This window comes from Ruditapes philippinarum, unplaced genomic scaffold (assembly GCF_026571515.1).
Source record: "Ruditapes philippinarum isolate M1 unplaced genomic scaffold, ASM2657151v2 ctg9_1_1_1_1, whole genome shotgun sequence".
Lineage (NCBI taxonomy): Eukaryota > Metazoa > Mollusca > Bivalvia > Venerida > Veneridae > Ruditapes > Ruditapes philippinarum.
The window spans coordinates 258,607-283,102 of record NW_026865571.1 but is presented as its reverse complement, the minus strand read 5'-3'; the positions used below and the strand labels follow the sequence as shown (position 1 = coordinate 283,102).

General features: G+C 34.2%; 2 protein-coding genes across 2 annotated transcripts in view; one reads left to right on the top strand and one right to left on the bottom strand.

Annotated features, from left to right (window-relative positions):
• The window catches only part of LOC132729596 (uridine diphosphate glucose pyrophosphatase NUDT22-like), a 29,900-nt gene extending 9,352 nt beyond the window's left edge, over positions 1–20,548 (top strand). Inside the window, exons 3-4 of the mRNA XM_060715379.1 lie at positions 13,883–14,088; positions 15,257–20,548. Of these exons, the coding sequence (XP_060571362.1) occupies positions 13,883–14,088; positions 15,257–15,464 (414 nt within the window). The 3' untranslated portion in view covers positions 15,465–20,548. The remainder of the gene's footprint in view (positions 1–13,882; positions 14,089–15,256) is intronic.
• The window catches only part of LOC132729592 (innexin unc-9-like), a 33,009-nt gene that overhangs the window by 2,978 nt on the left and 5,535 nt on the right, over positions 1–24,496 (bottom strand). The window contains exon 2 of the mRNA XM_060715374.1: positions 320–1,366. Coding sequence (XP_060571357.1) covers positions 320–1,366 — 1,047 coding nt within the window. The remainder of the gene's footprint in view (positions 1–319; positions 1,367–24,496) is intronic.

Here is a 24,496-nt window from a genome sequence, read left to right as displayed (position 1 = left end):
ATACAAAGTAGTCTTTTTGACTTCCATACAAAATACTAAATCACCATAACTGTACTTATTGCCAAAAGAAAAAGATGGTGCAGGTACATTGAAGTTGGCCATAAGTAACTTTTTGGAAACTTGAACAGGACACAAAAGTTAAAAGTTTTTAAGAAATAAAAAAAAAGCATAATGAGCCTATAAGAGATCATGTTAATTCTGATATAGGTATGGTTTGGTTTATGGGGAATTCAGAAAATTTGAAAATAAATGATAAAATTATGGCATTAAGCAAATTTATATTAGAGAAATTTTTATGAAATTAAAAATGATGACTTACCGCTTTCGAAAAATTGGTATAAGAGTTTGTATCATCCACACAACAAGGCTAAGGCAGGTTACCACGGCAACAAATAGAAGCCACACCCATATGAACATATAGACATACTCATTGAAGTAGTTTGCTGTAAGATTACATTGAACAGTATACCGGTGAATGTTATTAAATTGTATGATTCTAAAGTCACAAAGAACTTCACGTGGGAAGGTTGGTGATTCTTTCCAAAGAGTAGCATTGTTTTCAAGTAGATTTCCAGAGATTAGGTCACCATATGAAGAAGAATTGTCTATTGGGGTATCTGTTGTTTTCAAGAGGGAATCGACCAGACTTATCTGTGTAACAATATTGACACAATAAAGTATCTTGACCAAAAGCCAAAGAAGAGATAGTAATCTCCATGGTAACCAGTTTTCACATTGGCCACACCAGTTCATTAAGTAACGTGCAATTTTTCTGCCAAGAATATCCCTATCTTGAAGGTTCAAGTTTTTGTAGCCACTTGTTAAACCAGAAATCTTGTCAAAACTTAACCCTGAATAGCAATGAAAAATATACATGAGAAGATTGGGCAGCTTGAAAAATAGCGCTTGAAAGCAAAGGATTACTGGTAGCCACTGATAGAGTGTCCTAGTTGTTGACATTTTCTCTTTTAAACTGTCGGTCATTTCTATTGGCTTTGTCGTGACACGTGGGAAGAGGTTAAAGTCCAGAAACGAATATCTTTGGAATGAGACGTTGGTCATCTCCGATATATACTCTTCTGCTTTCTCAGCATCACGTGGATAAACAATAAAATAACTATTCCAGCAAGTTTCTTCTGTATATCTAATCATGGGTTCTTCAAATTCAGCTGGTGCCCAGCAGTTTATAGCTTTGTTGTATCCCTGTTTCCAGCTGATGATGCATGCTAGAAGAAGCAGGAGACCAAACGTCCAGAAATGATTTAACCTGTCAGCAAAATCCTCAAGGGTGCTTCCTCTTCCAATCAACCATTTGTATAGACCTTTACTCACAGTCGGCATTATCCTTCGGTGGGTTTTATGCGAGCTATAGAAATGAAACAAAATCATTTATTACAATCTTGCTTATTGTGTTTCTAATGATCATAGTACCATAAGTCAATTTTTGGGTCGCCTCTACGGAGTAGTGGCGACATATAGGGATCACTTCTCCGTCGTCTGTCTGTCCGTCTGTCTGTCCGTCTGTCTGTCCGTCCGTCACAAAACTTGTCCGGACTACCCCTCATAAACTACTGGTGCAATTTCATCCAAACTTTACAGGAATAATCAGTATCAAGTCTAGTTGTGCATATTGTCAGCATTTTTCGGTTCAATGATTTTTGTCAGAGTTATGGCCCTTTAATAATTTTTATTTTTAAAGTTTGTCCGGACTAGTTCTCTTATACCACTAATGCAATTTCAATGAAACTTTACAGGATTGATCTGTAGATCAAGTCCTTGCGCATATTGCAAGGGTTTTCCGGTTGAATGATTTTTGGCGGAGTTATGGCCCTTTGATAAAAAGGTGTTTTTTTCTGTGTGTTGCCAGATACCCAAAAGCTTGTCCGGACTACTCCTCATAAGCTACTGGTGCAATTTTATCCAAACTTTACATGATTGATCAGTACCAAGGCTAGTTGTGCACGTCTGTCTGTCCGTCTGTCACAAAATTTGTCCCAACATGAAATTGGCCATTATGAGGCGACACATGTGATTACTGATCGCTCTTGTTTTTAAAAAGTGTAATCTTTTTAGACATTTCATCAAAGATTTTTAAAATCTTCATTTAAATATTACTAAAGTGACACTTGATTTTAAAACAAACTGGTCAGCACCTTCACTGTTTGTGTGCTGATATTATCAGAGTCGGATACCCACATTGATTAACATATAACATAACTGATCAATGTTAATGATTTGGCCGTCGGTATCCGATTATGAAATCACCTATATATTTGAAAATTTCAATCACAAATGTATATCAAACAGCCAAGTTGATAGTAAGAGTTTTGATATTATTTTTCTTCATGATTAAATTGTAAGTTTACAGTTACAAATTTTGAATATCATATGTAAGTTCAGATGATTTATTATCAAACTACAGGGAAAAAAAGTAACATTTTTAAAGAAAATTAGAAGTGTTATCATAGGACACTAAATCTGGCCCCCATTTAATTTCTGTCTCGGTGGCATATTAACATACTTATACATAATAATATTAATTTCATTTTTGATAAGACAAGTATTTTATGTGCCACTGTGACCTAATGGCCTCAAAATTAATAGGGGTATCATACAGGTCATTGTACCTAAAAGTTTTATAAACCTAGAATTATTATTGAAAAAGAATTTGCATAGTGTTACTGTGACCTTTGAACCAATGACCTAAAGATCATCTACTAACCTCCATATTTAATCCTGAGGACTGTAGGCCAAAGTGCTCTATAGTTATTGTTCAGACAAGTGGTCAGTGGTCAAGGTCATTGACCTTATTGGCTTCAAAATCAATAGGGGTCCTCTACTTATGACCAACCTCAACACCAAATCTTACCAGTTATCTATTTATTGGTTGAACAATTAAGCTTTTAGTGGTCAAGATCACTTAATCATTTACTACTCATGACCAACCCTCACACAATTACTGACCTGAATAGACAGCTGTTACAAATTTAAAACTTGCAAATCCATTTTACAAATTCACCAGGTTAAAGGGCTAAAGTATAAAAAAAGGTATATATTCATATTGTACATATAAATGAGTCAGATTACCAGTTATTAACACTGCTGTGTGCAAAGAGAGTTTATACCTGTTTTGAAACGTATCTTCAGTAAATGAAATATAAATGATTGAGTGTAAGATTATCAAAAATGATTATCCTGAATAATTTCTTAGAATCAGTAGTCAGTAGAACGGTAGCACAAACTGTATATTTCAGATAGCTGATCTTTCAAGGTAGCCAGTTCTAAATCCAGGAGAGATAATTACCCCGGTAGTTTAAAATATTTTTAAGTCGTTCAAAAAACTAATTTGGAAAAAAGGCTTAAACAATCATATTATTTGCCAGAACTGCTTGCATAACAGGAGAAACTATGGATTTCTGGTGTAATAGTATTTATATGTATCTAAAACTACATAATTATACATGTATTTATTGTTGAATGCAGTGTAATGAATTTATACATTGTTTGAGATTGTATAAAACCTTAACTCTGCTGAACTAAAACTAATAAGCCTAACTATCATGGTTTTCAGATGATAACTAGAGTTAGGAATGAGATATTGTGATAAAACTTGGCATTTAGCAAGCTAATTTAATATGAAGAGACCTTTAGAGTGTTTTGGACCCCCTAAGGTTTAAGGTCTAGGTCACTGTTACTAAAAATAGAAAAATGGTTTCTGGTAATTATTTGTACACAGACGAAACATCATAAATTTTAGGTTGTGTTAGAGCACTTATTTTTCAAAAAGACATGTTGTTTGTGGGGGTAAAAATCACCTTTAGTGAAAGCTCTAGTTATAAGTCATGACAAGAATCAGTAATTTGTATCATATTGTAAGACATAAATTTTATGCAAAAATAATTCTGCCTATTCTAAGTAACTGATGCAATGGTTTGAAAATCATAGTTAGTTGAAAAATAAACACTAAAGAAACTTACAGAGAGAGAGAGGATAATTAGCCCCAGATGTCAATCCAAATATCCCTCTCAGAATTTCAAGTGCAGGCGTAGTTTAGGAGGAAAACATGAAAACATTTGGCTATGCTTACTTCTAAGCATCAAGAGCCAATGAAAATGTGAATTTGATTGTAATAGCCAATGAGATTTGTTCATATATCTGACACAAAAGCCAGGGTAAATAGGTCGGTCTCGGCTGGAGAATGAATCTTAACATAGTTTATAATTCCATGTAAACAACTGTTATGGTTCTTGTCAAGAAAGAAAGAAAATGATTGATGAAAAACACACAGGTATTTTTGCAAAGCTGTATTCGCTAGTAGAGTATCTTTGCTAGAATACTTTCTACATGAATTAAACTCATATATTTGTACACATTACCAGAAAGTATTTACAGAGACATACTGGTATAGTGTCTCTGGTATTTATGCAAACAATATGGGTTGTATGTTACCGTAGGAAACTCATTTTAAAATAGTTAAGAAAAAGTAAATAAAATCTTTGAATCATGCTACATGTTAAATATATACCACTTTGTCTTCAAAAAAATAATATACAGTCATATAGTTAATAAAGTGGAAGAAATGGTAACTCAATCCTCACAATCTTACAATCAAATTAATAAATATCAAACCATATTTTATTGTGTTGAATTAATGAAATGCAATATTAGCTAGTTTACAATGTTCAAAAGCTAACTTGTAAAGGTTATATAATTGAAATAGATATTTAAGTAACAGCAGGGAATTTTCGCGCCTTTGTAGAAGAAAAAAGTTTGCTTGGGGGACAATCTTGTTTGAAATTTCTGTTTGTTATGATGTAAATAGAGTACAATAAAAATAACTTCTGCTAGTAATTTTTTTAGAGAGGTAACCAGGAACATTTATCTTGCTGTAGGAGAAAAAAAAAAACCCAAAGAACCCCACAACATCATGCGCTAAATTATTACTTTTCGCTTTTAATATATTGAAGTGTTCACTGATAAATTAATCTTTAAATATCTTTGTAGTTAAAGCTAATAATAAAACTCTTACAAGTAATTAAAGTTTGATATACAATGTAGTTTATTTTTGTGTCGCCTTGAAAAGGTGACATATAGGGGTTACTTTGTCGGCGGCGTCTGTGTCGGCGGCGTCGTTGTCGGCGTCCCCTTAAGCTTGTCCGGAGCATAACTCAGTCACTATAAGTCTGATTGACTTCAAACTTGGTATGCATGCTTCTTTCAATAACCAGAAGTGCAGTGCACAAGGACCGGTACTTTGCATTTCTTATTTTTTGAGTTATTGCCCTTTGTTAATTTTCATACTTTAATTTTGTCCGGGCCATTTCTCTTCAACTAAAAAAGCTATGGACTTGAAACTTCATAGGATGATAGATCTCATTAAGAAGAAGTGCAGTGCACAAGAACCGGTACTCTGCACTTCCTAATTTTTGAGTTATTGCCCTTTGTTAATTTTCATACTTTATTTTTGTCTGGGCCATTTCTCCTAATGTATAAAAGCCATGGACTTGAAACTCCATAGGATGATAGGTCTCATTAAGAAGAAGTGCAGTGCACAAAAACAGGTACTCTGCATTTCTTATTTTTTGAGTTATTGCCCTTTGTTTATTTTCATTCTTTAATTTTGTCCGGGCCATTTCTCTTCAACTAAAAAAGCTATGGACTTGAAACTTCATAGGATGATAGATCTCATTAAGAAGAAGTGCAGTGCACAAGAATCGGTACTCTGCATTTCTTAATTTTTGAGTTATGGCCCTTTGTTAATTTTCATACTTAATTTTTGTCCAGGCCATTTCTCCGAAAGTATAAAAGTTAAGGACTTGAAACTTCATAGGATGATAGATCTCATTAAGAAAAAATGCAGTGCATAAGAACTGTTACTCTGCATTTCTTATTTTTTGAGTTATTGCCCTTTGTTGATTTTCTTACTTTATTTTTGTCCTGGTCATTTCTCCTCAAGTATGAAAGCTATGGACTTGAAACATCATAGAATGAAAGATCTGATTGATAAGAAGTGCAGTGCACAGAAACTGCTGCTCTGCACTTATTATTTTTTTAGTTATTGCCCTTTGTTATTTTTCATATTTCATTTTTGTCCTGGCCATTTCTCCTAAACTACATCGTTCACAAGGCGACACATCCGACTCGCGGAGTTCTAGTTAAGTCTTTTATTAATTTACTCTGTGTTATGTCCAGGGTATAGATATTATAAGAAACACATTTGATTGTTACTACGTTTATTTAGAAAGCCATGTTATATCTTGACCGGAAGTTCAGTACTTCTTTTTCCCATCATGCAATATAGTTATAAATAGCAGACTACAGTAATTAAGGATATTTAACATCCCTCCTCTTCTTAGATTGAAACATCATCTTATTGTGTCACCTCTACGGAGTAGTGGCGACATATAGGGATCACTTCTCCGTCGTCTGTCTGTCCGTCTGTCTGTCTGTCTGTCTGTCTGTCCGTGCGTCCGTCACAAAACTTGTCCGGACTACTCCTCATAAACTACTGGTGCAATTTCATCCAAACTTTACAGGAATGATCAGTACCAAGTCTAGTTGTGCATATTGTCAGCATTTTCCGGTTCAATGATTTTTGTTAGAGTTATGGCCCTTTAATAATTTTTAATTTTAAAGTTTGTCCGGACTACTTCTCTTATACCACTAATGCAATTTCAATGAAACTTTACAGGATTGATCTGTAGCTCAAGTCCTTGCGCATATTGCACGGGTTTTCCGGTTGAATGATTTTTGGCCGAGTTATGGCCCTTTGATAAAAAGGTTTCTTTTTCTGTGTGTTGCCAGATACACAGAAGCTTGTCCGGACTTCTCCTCATAAACTACTGGTGCAAATTCATCCAAACTTTACAGGAATGATCAGTACCAAGTCTAGTTGTGCATATTGTCAGCATTTTCCGGTTCAATGATTTTTGTTTGAGTTATGGCCCTTTTATAATTTTTATTTTTTAAGGTTTGTCCGGACTACTTCTCTTATACCACTAATGCAATTTCAATGAAACTTTACAGGATCGATCTGTAGCTCAAGTACTTGCGCATATTGCACGGGTTTTCCGGTTGAATGATTTTTGGCCAAGTTATGGCCCTTTGATAAAAAGGTGTTTTTTTTCTGTGTGTTGCCAGATACGCAAAAGCTTGTCCAGACTACTCCTCATAAACTACTGGTGCAATTTTATCCAAACTTTACAGGAATGATCAGTACCAAGTCTAGTTGTGCACTGTCCGTCTGTCTGTCACAAAATTTGTCCCAAAATGAAATTGGCCATCATGAGGCGACACATGTGATTACTGATCGCTCTTGTATAAATTTATTATTGTAAATATTATCAAATCAATATTATTTTTTAATTAATGATTTTTTTAGTTCTAAATACAATACATATTCAAATAACCAAAATCATAAACATGTACATTGTATATAATGTTTCTACAGATGGAACACAAATTCAGCTTCTAACTGTAATTGTCCAAGTTTGTTTATATCAGCATTCCTTATTCCACATGGTCTGTTATAAAGCAATTAATCATGAGGAAAACTGGGAACTGTCCGAATTCCAACCGTTTGTAGGTCAGTTTTACTACAGCTTTATTACCAATGAATAACGTTAGTCAATGAAACTTTTCTACTACATGAGCAATATCAGACATATTACACTTTACAAACATGGATAATTTCCTTGTCTCTCCAACATCACAATTAATTAAACACATTAGTTATATTTTTTTATTTGATATCCTTGAGTTTGATATAAAAGCATTTAGTAATATAAACCCTATAATAAACTCCAGATGGGATATTCCAGTATGCTCCACTATATGTGTGTATTGTCAAACATTCATTCATTATATAATTCGCTATTTGGGTATTATATATTTATTAACTTAATTAATTATTCATGTTCTCGAATATAATAATTACTTTGATAATTCTAAATTTAATCAAACACATATATATCCATGATGTACAATGGAATAAAACACATACGATTGGCATTATTATGGCCAATTCACTTTCTTTTAAAATACACGCTCTGTTAACGCGGCACATAATCTTTTAAGTATGGCGGAGGAGGTCTGTCACGTGTTGGCCTTGTCCTCGCAAATCCCGATTGCGGAATCGCGTGTGAATTCTGTTCATTTCCTATTATCTCCCCTTCATCGAGGTTGTTTTCAGATGTTTCCGGTTCGTTCCCGACAATTCCAGGATCAACAGTTTTCATAACTGACGAATTTCGAGTCATACAATGACCAGCATCGTTCCTAACACTTATCATTGTCCCTTTTCTGTCAATAACTGTATATGGTGTAGGTTTGTATATTGAATCAGATTTTGTTCTGGCTTCATTTCTTACTAACACACGATTCCCTTCGTTAATTGATCTGTCCCTTGCATGTATCCGTTCGTCTTCATAACGTTTTGCTTTCATTTTCGAAAAGTCGTCGTTCTGTTGCGCTATTTCTCTCGTTTGAAGATTTCCACTTTTACCATGACCGATGTTTGGCATTCGAGTCGTCGGATCTCTACCAAACATTAACTTGAATGGCGTATAACCAGTCGATACGTGTGGTGTCGCTTGGTATTGTCTAAAGAAATCATACAGTCCTTGTTTGTAGTTTCGCGCCTCAATAAATGAAGATTTTACACTCTTCATCAGTGGTTTATTGAAGGATTCTGCTTGGGCATTTGCTCTTGGCCATCTCGGTGTGATTTTCCGATGAATTATGCCGTAAAATTTCATGAAGTCAGCAAATGCTTTACTTTGAAATGGAGACCCATTGTAGGTTTTTATCACTTTCAGTATAGCAAACATTGATACAATCTTGTCGAACACCGGTATAACTGTGTTTGCTGAAATATTTTTTATTATTTCAACTAACGGATATCTCGAATACTCGTCTATTACCACAAGTAAATAGTCCCCGTTTTCTAACGGACCACAAAGTCAGCGCTTATATTGAGCCAAGGTCCCGACGGCAATTCACTCATTCTCAAAGGTTCACGCGGTCTTTGTTCATTTGAATTTGATTGACATGCTAAACACTTTTGAATTACAGCTTCGATTTCAGAATTCATGTTTGGAAAATATACTTTCGATCTTATGTAACTTTTTGTCTTCACAATTCCTTGGTGACCTTCATGTCCTAGTTTTATTGCTTTTTCACGGAGTGATTTGGGAATCACTAGTTTATCATTTTTCATCAATAATGTTTCATTATACACAGTCAATTCGTCCTTTATATTACGAAAAGATGATAATTCTTCTTTGTCTATTTCTGGGTCATTCAGTGTTTTCAATTCATACCATTTACCATTCTTTGTAAATTCGACTGCCTTTTGCATTGTCTTATCTTTCATTGATTCCATTTTTACCTCATCTATTGTCATTGCATCTGGTAATGATTGTTCTGCGACAAATGACACGTATTCCTCTGCTATATTTCGTTCTTCCTTATATTTTAATGGATGACGGGACATAAAGTCTGAGGGATTATCTTTCCCTGACCTATACTCTATTTTCATTTTGAACGGTTGAAGTCGCAATCCCCAACGTTCCATTCTTAGTGGTGGTTGTTTCTTTTCCCAAATTTTAGTTAACAGCATGCAATCTGTAATGCATGTGAATGTTGGTGCTCCCTTTAGATACATCGCAAAATGTTCGCATGACCATACCAAAGCCAGTGCTTCTCGTTCTGTCTGACTGTACCTCGTTTCCACCTGTGTTAAAGATTGAGATGCATAAGCCACCACCTTGCCTTTTTGTGTGAGTATTCCCGAGACTCCCACAGGTGATCCATCTGTTATTACTTCAATGTCTTTGCTCGGATTGAAGTATGCCATGACAGTTTCACTGCTCAGTTCACTTTTTAATTTCTCGAATGCTGCTTGTTGCTCACTGCCCCATTCCCATTGAGTGTCATTTCTTGTAAGACGTCGTAACGGTTCAGAGATTGTCGCGTAGTTTCGTATAAACCGTGACGAATATGACGTCATTCCCAGAAAACTTCTCATTTCCGTCACATTTGTAGGCTCCAGCATTTGTTTGACTGCCTCTACCTTCTGAGGTGAAGGTGACATTCCATTTTGCCCGAATACTACTCCAAAAAAAGTGATTTCTTTTTTATTGAACTCACATTTAGATCTGTTTAATGTCATGCCACTTTCGTGTATAGCCCGGAAAACTTTATCTAATGCTTTATCGTGATCACTTTGATTTTTGCGTATACAATAATATCATCCGAAATATTTTTAGATCCCTCTATACCCTGTATTACTTCACTTATGGTCTTTTGAAATACCTCACTAGCAGAATTTGTCCCAAAATTCAAACGTTTATACCGATAAAGTCCCATGTGTGTAGCAAATGTTGTGATATACCGCGATTCTTCTTGTAAGACAAGCTGATTGTACCCGGCTTTGAGGTCAAGCTTGCTGAATATTTTTGCTCCATTCATATCATAAATTAGTTCATCTATCGTCGGCATTTGATTTCTTTCCCTTTCTATGGCTTTATTGGCCTCTCTCATATCAACACAGAGTCTTACATCGCCATTTTGTTTTGGAGGTGTGACAATTGGTGAAACCCAAGGTGTAGGCTCATTTATAACTACTTCAATAATATCATTTTCTAACGAGGTTTTAATTTCTTTTTCTACTTTTCCTCTTAAATGAAATGGTGTTTCTTCTATTTCTTTGTGCTATAGGTTTCACATTTGGATTGATGTGTTTTGAAACCCGCCAAATATTCACTGGTTTTGTTTTGAATTTTAGGGCCCCTTTTCAAAAAAGGGACCCGGGGGAAACATTAACTCCCTTGCAATTTTTTTGGCAAAAGCCCCTTTTGTGAACTTTTGGGGGAAAAACGGTATGGGTTTAAATCCACTTAGCCTTTCCCCCTTTGGTTTTTGCTTTTGAAAAATTTTACTAATTTTGCGTCATTTTTTTTCCCCTTTCTGTTACGCAAGATTTCCTTGTTTCACCGTTTTTTTTTTTAAAAAAAATTTAAAACCTTTTATAAAATTTTGGGGAAAATTTTAAAAAACTTAAAAAATTTAAATTCCCCATTCCTTTATTTTTAAGGGTTAATTTTTTACTTTTAAATTTTAAAAGTAAATCTTATTTATGCTTTGTCAAAAAAAATAAAATCTTTTTTGGCATAGTTTTTTTTTTTTTGAAAAAATTATTTTTAGGGGGAAAATAAAGCCTTTTTTTCTAGTACTAAATTCCCCTTAAAAAATTTTCTCAAATTTTTTCCCCCCCCTTTAATTTTTTTTAAAGGCTTTAAAATCAAGGGTTTTTTTTTTTTTTCTTTACCACCCTTTTTTTTTAAAGATTTTCAAAACTTTTTTCCCCGTGCCAGGTATTTTCCCAAAATTATAAAAAAATTTTTTAAATAATAATTAAAAAAGTTATAAAAAGCAAATTTAAAAATAAGGATTTTCCCCGATTCCTTTTTTGGAAAATTTTTTTTCTTGAAGCCCCAAATTTTAAAAAAAGCCGCTTTTTTTTTAAAGGGGGACCATTTTTGTATTTTTCAACTTTATAAATTTTTCCAGGGGGGGATTTATTTTCCTTTAAATTTGTTTTCGATGTTCTGTTGGGGTTACCTTTTTTAACTTTCCCATTGGTTCACATTTTGTATTTTCATGCCAGTACTTTTCCCATTTTTTTCCCTTCACAGTTAAAAATTTTTTGCTACGTTATTTCTCTTCTTTTCACAATTTTGCATTGGGCCCTTTTCCTGGAACATTTTGCCTTCTCTAACAGTTTAAATATTTTTCGTTTATTTAATTTTTCAATTTTTATTGTTTTTCACCATTGTTAACATCGAACCCCGTTTTTTAATCGTCCCTTCTTTATTTTCTTTTTCATCACTGTTAACTTTTGTTTTGGGGTTTTCCTTTGTTTTCCTTGCGCCTTTTCTGTTTGTTATGGGATTTCCCTTTTTAATTTATCCCCCAAACTTTCTCTTTTATTTTGCCTCGTTTTGATTTCTGCAAACCCCCCGCGCAAAATGCAACCCGATGCCCACTGTTGCCATTTTTTTTTTTGGCTTGCAAGGGTTTTCCTTCTTTTGGGGGCCTTCATTTTAAAAATTCTGCATTTTTGTATTTTATTTTCTGGTGTTCACACATTCTTGCTATCTGTCTACATGCTTTAGTCATCTGTTCTTAAATTCTTGCTATCTGTGTGCATGTTTCATTCATCTGTTCACATATTCTTGTCATCTGTCTGCATGCTTCTGCCATCTGTTAACCAGTGTTGATATCTGTCTGCATGCTTCAGTCATGAGTTCACACATTCTTGTCATCTGTCTGCATGCTTCAGTCATCTGTTCACACATTCTTGCTACCTGTCTGCATGCTTCTGCCTGCATGTTCACACATTCTTGTCATCTGTCTGCATGCTTCTGCCATCTGTTAACACATTCTTGCTATCTGTCTGCATAATCCACTCGTCTGTTCACACATACTTTCTATCTGCCTGTATGCTTCATTCATCTGTTGACACATTCTTGTCATTTGTCTGCATGCTTCAGCCATCTGTTCACACATTCTTGCTATCTGCCTGCTTGCTTCATTCATCTGTTCACACATTCTTGTCATCTCTCTGCATGCTTCAGTCATCTGTTCACACATTCTTGCTATCTGGCTGCATGCTTCTGCCATCAGTTAACAAATTCTTGCTATCTGTTTGCATGCATTCTTGTTATCTGTATGCATGCTTCATTCATCTGTTCACACATTCTTGTCATCTGTCTGCATGCTTCTGCCATCTGTTAACACATTATTGCTATCTGTCTGCATAATCCACTCGTCTGTTCACACATACTTGCTATCTGCCTGTATGCTTCATTCATCTGTTGACACATTCTTGTCATTTGTCTGCATGCTTCAGTCATCTGTTCACACATTCTTGCTATCTGCCTGCATGCTTCATTCATCTGTTCACACATTCTTGTCATCTCTCTGCATGCTTCAGTTATCTGTTCACACATTCTTGCTATCTGGCTGCATGCTTCTGCCATCAGTTAACAAATTCTTGCTATCTGTTTGCATGCATTCTTGTTATCTGTATGCATGCTTCATTCATCTGTTCACACATTCTTGTCATCTGTCTGCATGCTTCATTCATCTGTTAACCAGTGTTGCTATCTGTCTGCATGCTTCATTCATCTGTTAACCAGTGTTGCTATCTGTCTGCATGCTTCAGTCATCTGTTCAGATCATCTTGTCACCTGAATGCATGTTTCACTCATCTGTGCCTAGGTATAGTCTTGTCACTTGCATGTTCCGCTCATCTGTCCACATATTCTTGTCACCTGTATGCATGTTTCACTCATCTGTTCCTATAGTCCTGTCATTTGCATGTTCCGCTCATCTGTTCACATATTCTTGTCACCTGTCTGCATTTTCCAGTCATGTTTCAATACATACTTGCTATTTTCTCATACACTGTTGTCATCGGTCCATGTATTCTTGTCATTTGTATGCATGTTCTACTTACCTGTCATATTCCATACATTCTTGTCATCTGACCACATGTTTTTGTCATCTGTTCATACAATTTAGTATCTCCTTCACACATATTGGACACATGTCCAAGTGTAATGGTTTGGTGACATCTGTCTATACACTGGACAATTTTTTCTTGAGCAAACTTAAGTTATAACTATAATAGAATAAACATTTATTTCTGACAAACATACATATAAGACTTGAAATAAGTGTTATCTTTGTCTGTAAGGGGTAGCTTTGTCAAGTTCGTAAATGTTTCATTTTAACATATATCTTTTTTAAACAATGTTATGCACAGTACAATAGTTTCTGATCAACACTGTATATTCCAGTATTATATATTTTATAGAACCTGGTAGGACCAACACCTGTCGAAGAAATAAACATATCCGAGATGAAGGAAGAAGCTGTGATAGAAGAACTATTTAATTCAATCACTGAAGAGGTCATATCGGAGGTGAACATTCCGGCAAGCTCCCTAGAACCACCTGGTATACTTGGCATCCACAGGAGTCATCTAAGTGGCGGAAAACCAAATGTCGAGTTCTTGATAAAGTATTGATTATTATTTCTAATAGACCACAGATTGACCAATTACAGCAAAGTATTTCAGTTGCACATATCCTTATAATAGACAACACTTAACCGCTGCCTATTGTTATACTGCCAATGCACTATTTTCTTGCCTTATTGTAAAAACTGACTTCAATCTGAATCCAAATCCATTTCACCACTAAATAATATCTGTAAGCATTCAATCTATTACAAAAACGTTTGGTAATTAATAAGTTGTCAAAAAATCCAACTTACGTAAAATCATAACCAATAAGAAAATTTAGAACATAATTTCACAGTTTTGTTTCAATTAATTTATCAAATGCCGAAATTGCTTGACTACCAAACATGTATCATTATAAAGAATCAAGAGACTCACCACTTATAAATATAAACTTTCAGCCATATATATTTTAATGGTGATCCCAAAGAAAGCTCTTCTGTTTAAATCTTAAAAACATGTATTTAGTAGGTTTTTTTCCTGAGTTTTCACATGGTCTAAGTCCGATAGAAAATCTTGTGGAGTTGTCTGTCTATACAATATAGACAACTAGTTTTCTATCCATTACATATTTAAGAGATACATGTATATAGAAATAATCATATCTTTGATATATAGAGATATGACTAAAATCTATTATGGGTATAGGTTATTTACACCCACAAGTATGTTTATATTGTCATGAAGAATAATTATATATTGTTTATCGTAGACTTTTATGCCTCCATCCACTCCACTATGGGGGGACGGGGTGTATATAGATTTTCCCTTGTCCATTAGTCAGACTCACTGTCTGTTGTTAGACTAATAAAACAGTGAAATGTAGAGGCATGGACATATGACTACATTCTATCTTTTACTTGTGGAGGAAGATCCCAGATACCCAGAGACAAGCATGTTTTAAGGACTTTTTTTCTTAAGATTCCTTGATTGGTATTCCTTGTGAAAGAATTATTTTGAAGTCCAAAGAATATCATGAGATGATGTTTTTTTTAAAATACAAAAATGTAGGCAAGTTTATGTAATCAAAATGTTGTATCCTGGTATAGGCTTCCTTATTCTTTAAATGGCATGATGACAAGTTTATGACTATATATGATACCAGTACATTATCTAATGAATATTGAAGTTCTTTATTCACCTTTGTTACTATTTTTATATTTTAAGGTGTAAGTTGACATCATCAGAGGTAGAATCTCTTTACAAAGAAGGTTGTCAAGCAGAAGCCTATGAATCAGAGAAGATTTTCCTGTTACCGCTTGAAAAGGCACTCAGTGCACATTCATGTGACCTTGACCTCTGGAACAAAATGGCCGCTGGTGCTAAAGGACTACTGTCACTGTATAATATGTACAAACACAGATATTTATTGTGATTCCAAAAGAATGGTTTCAGAAAATGGGAACAAAGTGGCCATTGTCAATGTCTTGCAATAACATATAGGGTACTCATTGTGACATTGTCATATCGTGTAGTCTAGGTTCATTGGGGTTTTTTGTCTGTGGGAGGTCGAACCCTCAGTTTCTTTTCATAAGGATTAACCATCCTAATGAGCATCAGATTGGTATTTTTTGCGATTCATGACATCACAGATAAAATAATACCAAAAATAGTTTGGTTTTTTGTTTGTTTTTTTTTTAAAACTGTTGAAAGAAAGCTGATGCAATTATGGTTTTATTATCCCCCGCCGATGGAATCGGGAGGGGGATATAGTTTTGGCGTTGTCCTTCCGTCCGTCCGTCCGTCCGAATTTCGTTTCCGGAGTAGTTCTCTGCAACTAATGGCTGGAATTCAACGAAACTTTATGGGAATGTTGATCAGCATGTGAAGTTGTGCACCTGGGTATTTTCGTCTGGATATTTTTAGTATTTTTAGAGTTATTGCCCTTGACTCAGTAAAATTTTGTCCGAATTTCGTTTCCGGAGTAGTTCTCTGCAACTAATGGCTGGAATTCAACGAAACTTTATGGGAATGTTGATCAGCATGTGAAGTTGTGCACCTGGGTATTTTCGTCTGGATATTTTTAGTATTTTAAGAGTTATTGCCCTTGACTTAGTAAAATTTTGTAATTTTCAACTTGTGTCGCATGTAACTCAAAAAGTATTTGACCTAGAGTCATGAAACTTTACAGGAATGTTGATCAGTATGTGTAGTTGTGCACCTGGGTATTTTCGTCTGGATATTTTTAGTATTTTTAGAGTTATTGCCCTTGACTTAGTAAAATTTTGTAATTTTCAACTTGTGTCGCATGTAACTCAAAAAGTATTTGACCTAGAGTCATGATACTTTACAGGAATGTTGATCAGCATGTGTAGTTGTGCACCTGGGTATTTTCGTCTGGATTTATTTAGTATTTTTAGAGTTATTGCCCTTGACTTAGAAAATGTTTGCAATTTTCAACATGTGTCGCATGTAACTCAAAAAGGATTTGACATAGGGTCATTAAACCTTATTGGAAAGTTGCTCAGCATATTTAGTTTGTTCCTGGGGTTTCGCTTGTGGATTTATCCAGTATTTGTAGAGTTATTTCCCTTGACTTAGTAAAAACTGTTTCATTATGTTGTTATTTGATCCTTGAGTGCTTGAGTTAGAATCGACCAACTTTACAGGAATAATGATCAACATCACTAAATTACAGGAATAATGATTCACCTCACTGTGATGCTATGAACCTGGGACTTTGCATGTGGATTTTTTTCAGTTTTGTTACGAGTTATTGCCCTTGAATTACAGTAGTATAAATTTGCAATTTTCAACTTGGGGTTTGCTTGGGGATTTATTCAGTATTTGTAAAGTTCTTGCCCTTTACTTAGTAAAAAGATTTTTAGTTTTCAAAAAATATTTGACCTAGAGTCATAAGATTGACAGAACAGTGGCGCGGTGGGGGCACCCGTGTCCTATGGACACATTTCTAGTTTTTATTAAAGAAGAATTAAAATGATTTGTTACAATAACATTTAAAAATATTTGAAAATTGTGAGATCCCTTCTTGATGCCTTGAAAATGGCAATGAAGTCTGGAGATTAAGATGTTTTTACATCTATGTGAGCTATTGTGATCCCCCACCGTCCGTCGTCGTGCGTCGTCAGCAATTTCTTTAAACAACATCTCCTCAGAAACAAATGACTGCACAGCAACCAAACTTTACAGGAATGATCCTAGGGTGGTCCCCTGCCAAAGTTGATCAAATGGTTCCGGTCTGTTGCATAAGTAGGTCACAGGGCCAGAAAAGGAGTTTCAAAAATGCAAAATTAAAAAATCTTGTCTGAAAGTACAAGGCCTAGAGCTTTGATATTTGGTATATGATATAACCTATAGGTCCTCTACAAAAATTGTTCAAATTTTAGCCCTGGGGTCAAATTTGGCCCCACTCCAGGGGGTCATAGATTTTCCTTATATGTAAATAGTGAAAACTTAAAAAAAATTCTTGTTTGAAGGTACAAGGCTTCAAGTTCAAAGAATATTACAGTTTATGCCATGATTAATATATAAATAAAGCCTTATGTCTTCAGTTGTTGTGTTAATAATAACCAGTACTCGACGGGGGATATAAATTCAACGAATTTGCTTGTTATGATTGAACCTTAAAGATCCTGTAACTTAAATTGTTTATGGTTTAGCTCAAATGAAGATTTATCAATATTGTAATTTCCAAAAAGCATTAATTGTAAAGATATTACCAAATTTACGTTTCATGTTAATAAAGGGAGGTATTAGAAATCTATTTTCTATTAAGTCTAAGTCAAATTTTTCAATAAGAAATGAATGCATATATCTTAATGAATACATATAATGTGGACAACGAAATATTTGCAGTACATATTTTACATATTCTTCAATGTTTGAAAATTGTTTTAAAAGCATAATTATATACCCGTACATATAAAAAATTTCACTTAAGTGTGGTTACAACCTTTATTACAACATAGGATGTATAACATATTTGTATTTACTAGTTCATAAGAGTTTGTAATCCTTAAAGGTTTCGCGACAATCTTTAACAATTAGGTTTATCAGTGGCATATCTCTAATACTCAATAGTTTATAGTCAGTTTTATAGAAACAAAATATGATTTTTAGCAATTTTACATATACTAGTATGTTATTTGAAAACAGTGATGCATAACAAAAAAGCATTTTATTTAGATTTTGTCATAATTGTTTCTCAAATTTATCAATTCATGTGTGTAATCAACAACCCACATGACTCACAGAAAATTCTATAAATATCTTTCAGAATGTATTGTTAATGTTTAATTGACAAATAGACTGAGGGAGTCTTTAGTATTTTAGTTTTATCCTAAACATTTTTTCATTATCGATTTTTGGTCAGTGACCACTATAAAAGTTGATTTTTTAAAGTACATGTATGTAGCTCAACTTGACAACAAAAATAAGCATAATGTCACTTAAAGGTTTTGTTTAGGGATAATTTTCAAAGATTATGTTAAGCTTATTTTTAGATATTTTACATTATATACATGTACATTATACATAAAGATATTCACCAGATTTATTTTGTTAAACTGTTAATGTTTAAAGTTTATATGATAGTGTTATATATAAGTTTATTTTTATAGAAACATATTTTTTTTTTTCATGTGCCTCATATGATTTCAGTGAAACATGTTGCATGTAGTTGCCGGTTTGACCTTCCCTCCATCACACTTGTTTTTCATAGCACTTTAAGTTAATGGCTGATGATTTAGATATTTGGTGTGCTGATACCTTCCACTGACCTTTACCCTTGAGTCAAGGTCATTGATCTTTAGAATACATTTTGCTACCTTACATCATTGTAAGGGCATATTTTTCACTTTTATGTCAAAGTGACATCAGTGAGCATCCATATATATTTTGGACATTCTTGTTTTAAATTATAATTGTTTTGATTTATATACCTTTTATTGCTTTATATATTTACCACCTAGTCATATTGATAATGCATAATATTATAAGCATACAATATTTAGATTTATTATCCAGGGAACTGCAGTAGGATTGATATTTTATTGACCATAATTATGCCCCCCTGCGAAGAAGAGGGGATATATTGTTTTGCTAATGTTGGTCGGTCGGTCTGTCTGTCGGCAGACCACATGGTTTCCGCTGATTATCTTGAAAACTATTTATCACAAAGTATTCATATTTCACTTAGTGATTGGTCATAACTAGTAAATGACCCCTATTGATTTTGGGGTCACTATGTCAAAGGTCAAGGTCACAGAGGCCTTAAATGTCAAAATGGTTTCTGCTGATTATCTTGAAAAGTATTCATCAATAAGTCTTCATATTTTACATATTGATTGGTCATAACTAGTAGATAACCCCTATTGATTTTGGGGTTACTAGGTCAAAGGTCAAGGTCACAGTGGCCTTAAATGTCAAGATGAGTTCTGTTGAGTGTCTTCAAAAGTTTTCATCACAAAGTTGCCATATTTCACATAGTGATTGGTCATAACAAGTAGATGACCACTATTGATTTTGGGGTCAATAGGTCAAGGTCATAGGAGCTTCAATTGTCAGAATGGTTTCTCGCTCATTATCTTGCTTACAATTTATCACAATGTCTTCATATTTCACATATTGATTGGTCATAACTAGTAGATGACCCCTATTGATTTTGGGGTTACTAGGTCAAAGGTCAAGGTCACAGGGGCCTTAAATGTCAGAATGGTTTCTGCTGATTATCTTGAAAAATATTTGTCACAAAGTCTTCATATTTCACATAGTGATTGTTCATAACTGGTAGATGACCCCTTATGATTTTTGGTCATTAGGTCAAAGGTCAAGGTCATAGGGGCCTCAATTGTCAGAATGGTTTTCGCTCATTATCTTGGTTACAATTTATCGCAAAGTCTTCATATTTCAAATATTGATTGGTCATAACTAGTAGATGACCCCTATTGATTATGGGGTCACTAGGTCAAAGGTCAAGGTCACAGGGGCCTTGAATGGTAATATGATTTGAGCTTTTTATCTTGGTTACTATTTATCACAAAGTATTAATATTTCTCATACTGATTGGTCATAACTAGTAGATGACCCCTATTGATTTTGGGGTTACTAGGTCAAAGGTCAAGGTCACAGGGGCCTTTAATGTCTGAATGGTTTCCGCTGATTATCTTGAAAAATATTTGTCACAAAGTCTTCATATTTCACATAGTGATTGTTCATAACTGGTAGATGACCCCTTATGATTTTTGGTCATTAGGTCAAAGGTCAAGGTCATAGGGGCCTCAATTGTCAGAATGGTTTTCGCTCATTATCTTGGTTACAATTTATCGCAAAGTCTTCATATTTCAAATATTGATTGGTCATAACTAGTAGATGACCCCTATTGATTATGGGGTCACTAGGTCAAAGGTCAAGGTCACAGGGGCCTTGAATGGTAATATGATTTGAGCTTTTTATCTTGGTTACTATTTATCACAAAGTATTAATATTTCTCATACTGATTGGTCACAGGGGCCTTTTTAATGTCTGAATGGTTTCCGCTGATTATTCTGAAACGTATTCATCTTTAAGTCTTCATATTTCACATATTGATTAGTCATAACTAGTAGATGACCCCTATTGATTTTGGGGTCACTTTGTCAAACATCAAGGTCACAGGGTTCTTGAATGTTAGTATGGTTTCTGCTCATTATCTTGAAAGCTATTTATCACAAAGTCTTCATATTTCTAATATTGATTGGTCATAACTATTAGATGACCCCTATTGATTTTGGGTCACAAGTTCAAAGGTCTACGTCACAGAAACCGTAAATGTCTCATTATCTTGAAACTATTTATCACAAAGTCTTTATTATTTTTCTTCTTTTTTTCATAATTGAACACTTCCCTGTACACATTTATGGCAAGTTTCTGTAACAAAATTACCAATAATGTGAGTCAAGGGCTAGAAAGGTGGCATATGTTTCTTTTGAAATTTCTTGTTTCTGAAGAGTTCAAACGGAGATTGTGAGACTCTCCTATCTGATCTGACTATTAGTATCAAAGGGGGATGCTCCGACTGGAGATTGTGAGACTTCACATGTTTAAAAAGTCAACCTTTAGAGCCTGCAAGGTCCTGGTGATCACGTCTCCACATAATAAAATCTCAATCACACCACAAAAGGGTGGATGGGAGAGAAGAATTTTTTATCCCTTTTGAAGTTATACTGAATAAAATTAATGTATCATTCAATTAAACTGCAACTTCCCTAACTTACATCTTATATCTTTTTAAACTTCTGAATGGACTTAACTGAGAATTTAGAGAGAGACTTTTTAGAAAACTATAAAAACAAGAAGAATATTTTGTATTAATTAACCAAACTAAAAACTCTTTTGACAGAAAAAGAAAGAGAAAAATGTGCCATGAATACAAGTATACTCACTCTATTCTCTTGTTCATTTTAAAAGGGGGAAAAGAAGTCAAAAACTGAAATGCTTTTTGGCCTTTTATATAAATGTATATATGGTGTCCAGAGATATCATTTTTTTGAAAATTAATATTTCAAATTATGACATGACCTTTTGATGACCTTAAAAGTACAATGATCACAATAAAGAATCTCATTTGTTTTTGTTTTTATTTGCTATTTCGTCTTTTGCCTGCTTGCAGCATCTCATTCTACCCTTGTGTGCCGTCTGATCATGGTTTAAATCTCACCAGGCACTTTGGATTATTTTATGTGAGAAAGTGATCCTACTAGGTTATGAAAAATAAAAGCATTGTGGGGCATGTTAGGTATCCATCCATCAGTATAACTGGAAAGTTACCATATGACCTTTACATTGTCAATGTGATTTAAAACCATAACAAAAAGATAAATGGATTCTTATGCTTTGATCATAACATTCATTAAGAAATTATGTCCTGACATTTTGAGGCTTATTTTTAATTGTAGTCATTTTGCAAGTAAAGGCTATTTAATGGCTTTAGTAAGTGGGAAATTATGTGTTATAGAACAATTTTCAAATAGTTTAGCAATTCAGGAGGACAAGAGAACTATTGTAGATATTTTTTTACACACTGATGGCAAGAGATTTTTTATTTCATGTAACAGTAACTGACATGAATGATAAGCCAAGTGACTTATTGTACCCCCACTACAAAAATTAGGTGGGGGAGGAATAACTGTTGTCGCTTTAACCACGGGCAAATATTCTATAGTTTATGAGCTTCATTCTATCCATAATCTGAGAAGCTGCACAAACCATTGATTTCAGTGATAATTTTCATTGGTTTATTTGGAAAATGCCACAGAAAGATCAAAAGAAAAAGCCAAGAAACACGTCACATCATGTGAGAACATTTGTCTGTGGACTTTTTTCCCCTCTATAAATCCTATACCCCTTGCTCTAATGTCCATCTGGACAAGCTATGTGCAGAGCCTATGCCACCCTTGCGCTGTCTTAAGGTCAATGTCACACTTGAAAGTTAAGTAAACTTTGCTCAAATGTCCATCTGAACAAGCAATGTGCAGAACCTATGCCACCCTTGCGCTGTCTTAAGGTCAATGTCACACTTGAAAGTTAAGTAAACTTTGCTCAAATTTCCATCTGAACAAGCAATGTGCAGAACCTATGCCACCCTTGCGCTGTCTTAAGGTCAATGTCACACTTGAAAGTTAAGTAAACTTTGCTCAAATGTCCATCTGAACAAGCTATGTGCAGAACCTATGCCACCCTTGTGCTGTCTAAAGGTCAATGTCACACTTGAAAGTTAAGTAAACTTTGCTCAAATGTCCATCTGAACAAGCAATGTGCAGAATCTATGCCACCCTTGTGCTGTCTAAAGGTCAATGTCACACTTTAAAGTTAAGTAAACTTTGCTCAAATGTCCATCTGAACAAGCAATGTGCAGAACCTATGCCACCCTTGTGCTGTCTAAACGTCAATGTCACACTTTGCTCAAATGTCCATTGAACAAGGCTTTGTACAGAACCCATGCCACCCTTGTTTGGATAAATTAGGTTTATGAATTTACGTAAATGTGTGAACAAAGTTGCAGAAATCTAAATAAATTGAAATAATCTTGATAAACTAAATTATGTAAGCCTTATAGTATATTGCAATAAATACATGTACTTTACTTTGAAAATGGCAAAAACCATTAAAAATGCATATTTTATTATTTACCTGCTTTAATTTATATGCTGAACTGATAGCAAATTTATATTTAAGTAATTTTTATAAACATGTATATACAACAGTGTACTTTGCATAAAATTTTATAAATTGATATACACATCATGGGCATTTCCTTTTTCTATAACTTTTATTTTATATTTTACATGATAAGCACATACAATGCGTTTAATGTTTTTATGTAATGTTACTGAAACAGGTTAGTGTCATTTTTGTGTCATTTTTTTGTTAAAAAAAAAGGTTTATTTTTTGGGCCTTTCTTATTTGAAAATTTAGATTAAAAACCGGTATTCAACTTTATGCATGACCTCCCAATGATAAATGCAATTTAAAGTTTCTTTAACTACTTAAGCATTGGTCATAAATTTTAAAACAAAGCAAGTCAATTACATTAATCCAGTAAAAGTTAAACCTTTGAAAACAAGCTCATATAGATTTATGAATCAATATATAAAGTAATAAGTTAGTAAGCTTTTGTTTCTAATGCAGGTCATTAGTTTTTGTTTACGCTTAACTTGCTGAATTTGTGTAATAAATTAGCCCAGCTTTGAATTTGGTACTGTTTGAAGTGTAGTGGATTACAGTATTGAGCTACAAACAGTATAGAGCCTCGGCTGATTGTACATATGTGCAGAATGGCCTGGCTCTATACTGGTAGCAATAGCTAATCACTTTCAGACCCAGCTTTACTCTAACAACAGTATAATGTAATGCCAGTCTTTACTTTTGTGACTCTTTTTTGATTGCTCTGTTCTATTATATACTTTTAAGCTCCCACTGATTTCAGAGGGGGATATAGTATGGAAGAATATCAACGCCAAAATTACATCTTGCTTTCTTACGTTACATCGTGCTTTCTAACTTGTACATCTTGCATTCTGATTTGTACATCTTGCATTCTGACTTGTACATCTGCATTCTGACTTGTACATTCTGACTTAACATGTTGCTTTCTTACATGCACATTATGCTTCCTGCTGTGTGCTCTTGCTTAATTGTATGTTGATATCGTTATTTAATGATCAAATTATTATTATTCATTTGTTGATCTGGTATATTAATTCAATAACTTAACTATTTGAGTCTACGAGCTTGAATGACGAATGTCATAAGGTAGAATGACGCATAGCTGAAAGCCGAATGCAGCAAGCATAATACGACGCGACATCTGGTGTTATAATATGTGACACCCAAATTATTCTAACAGGTGGCGCTACAGTTATATTCTCAGTAAAGTCCGTATTGCGGTTCGGATTCAGTTTACCAAAT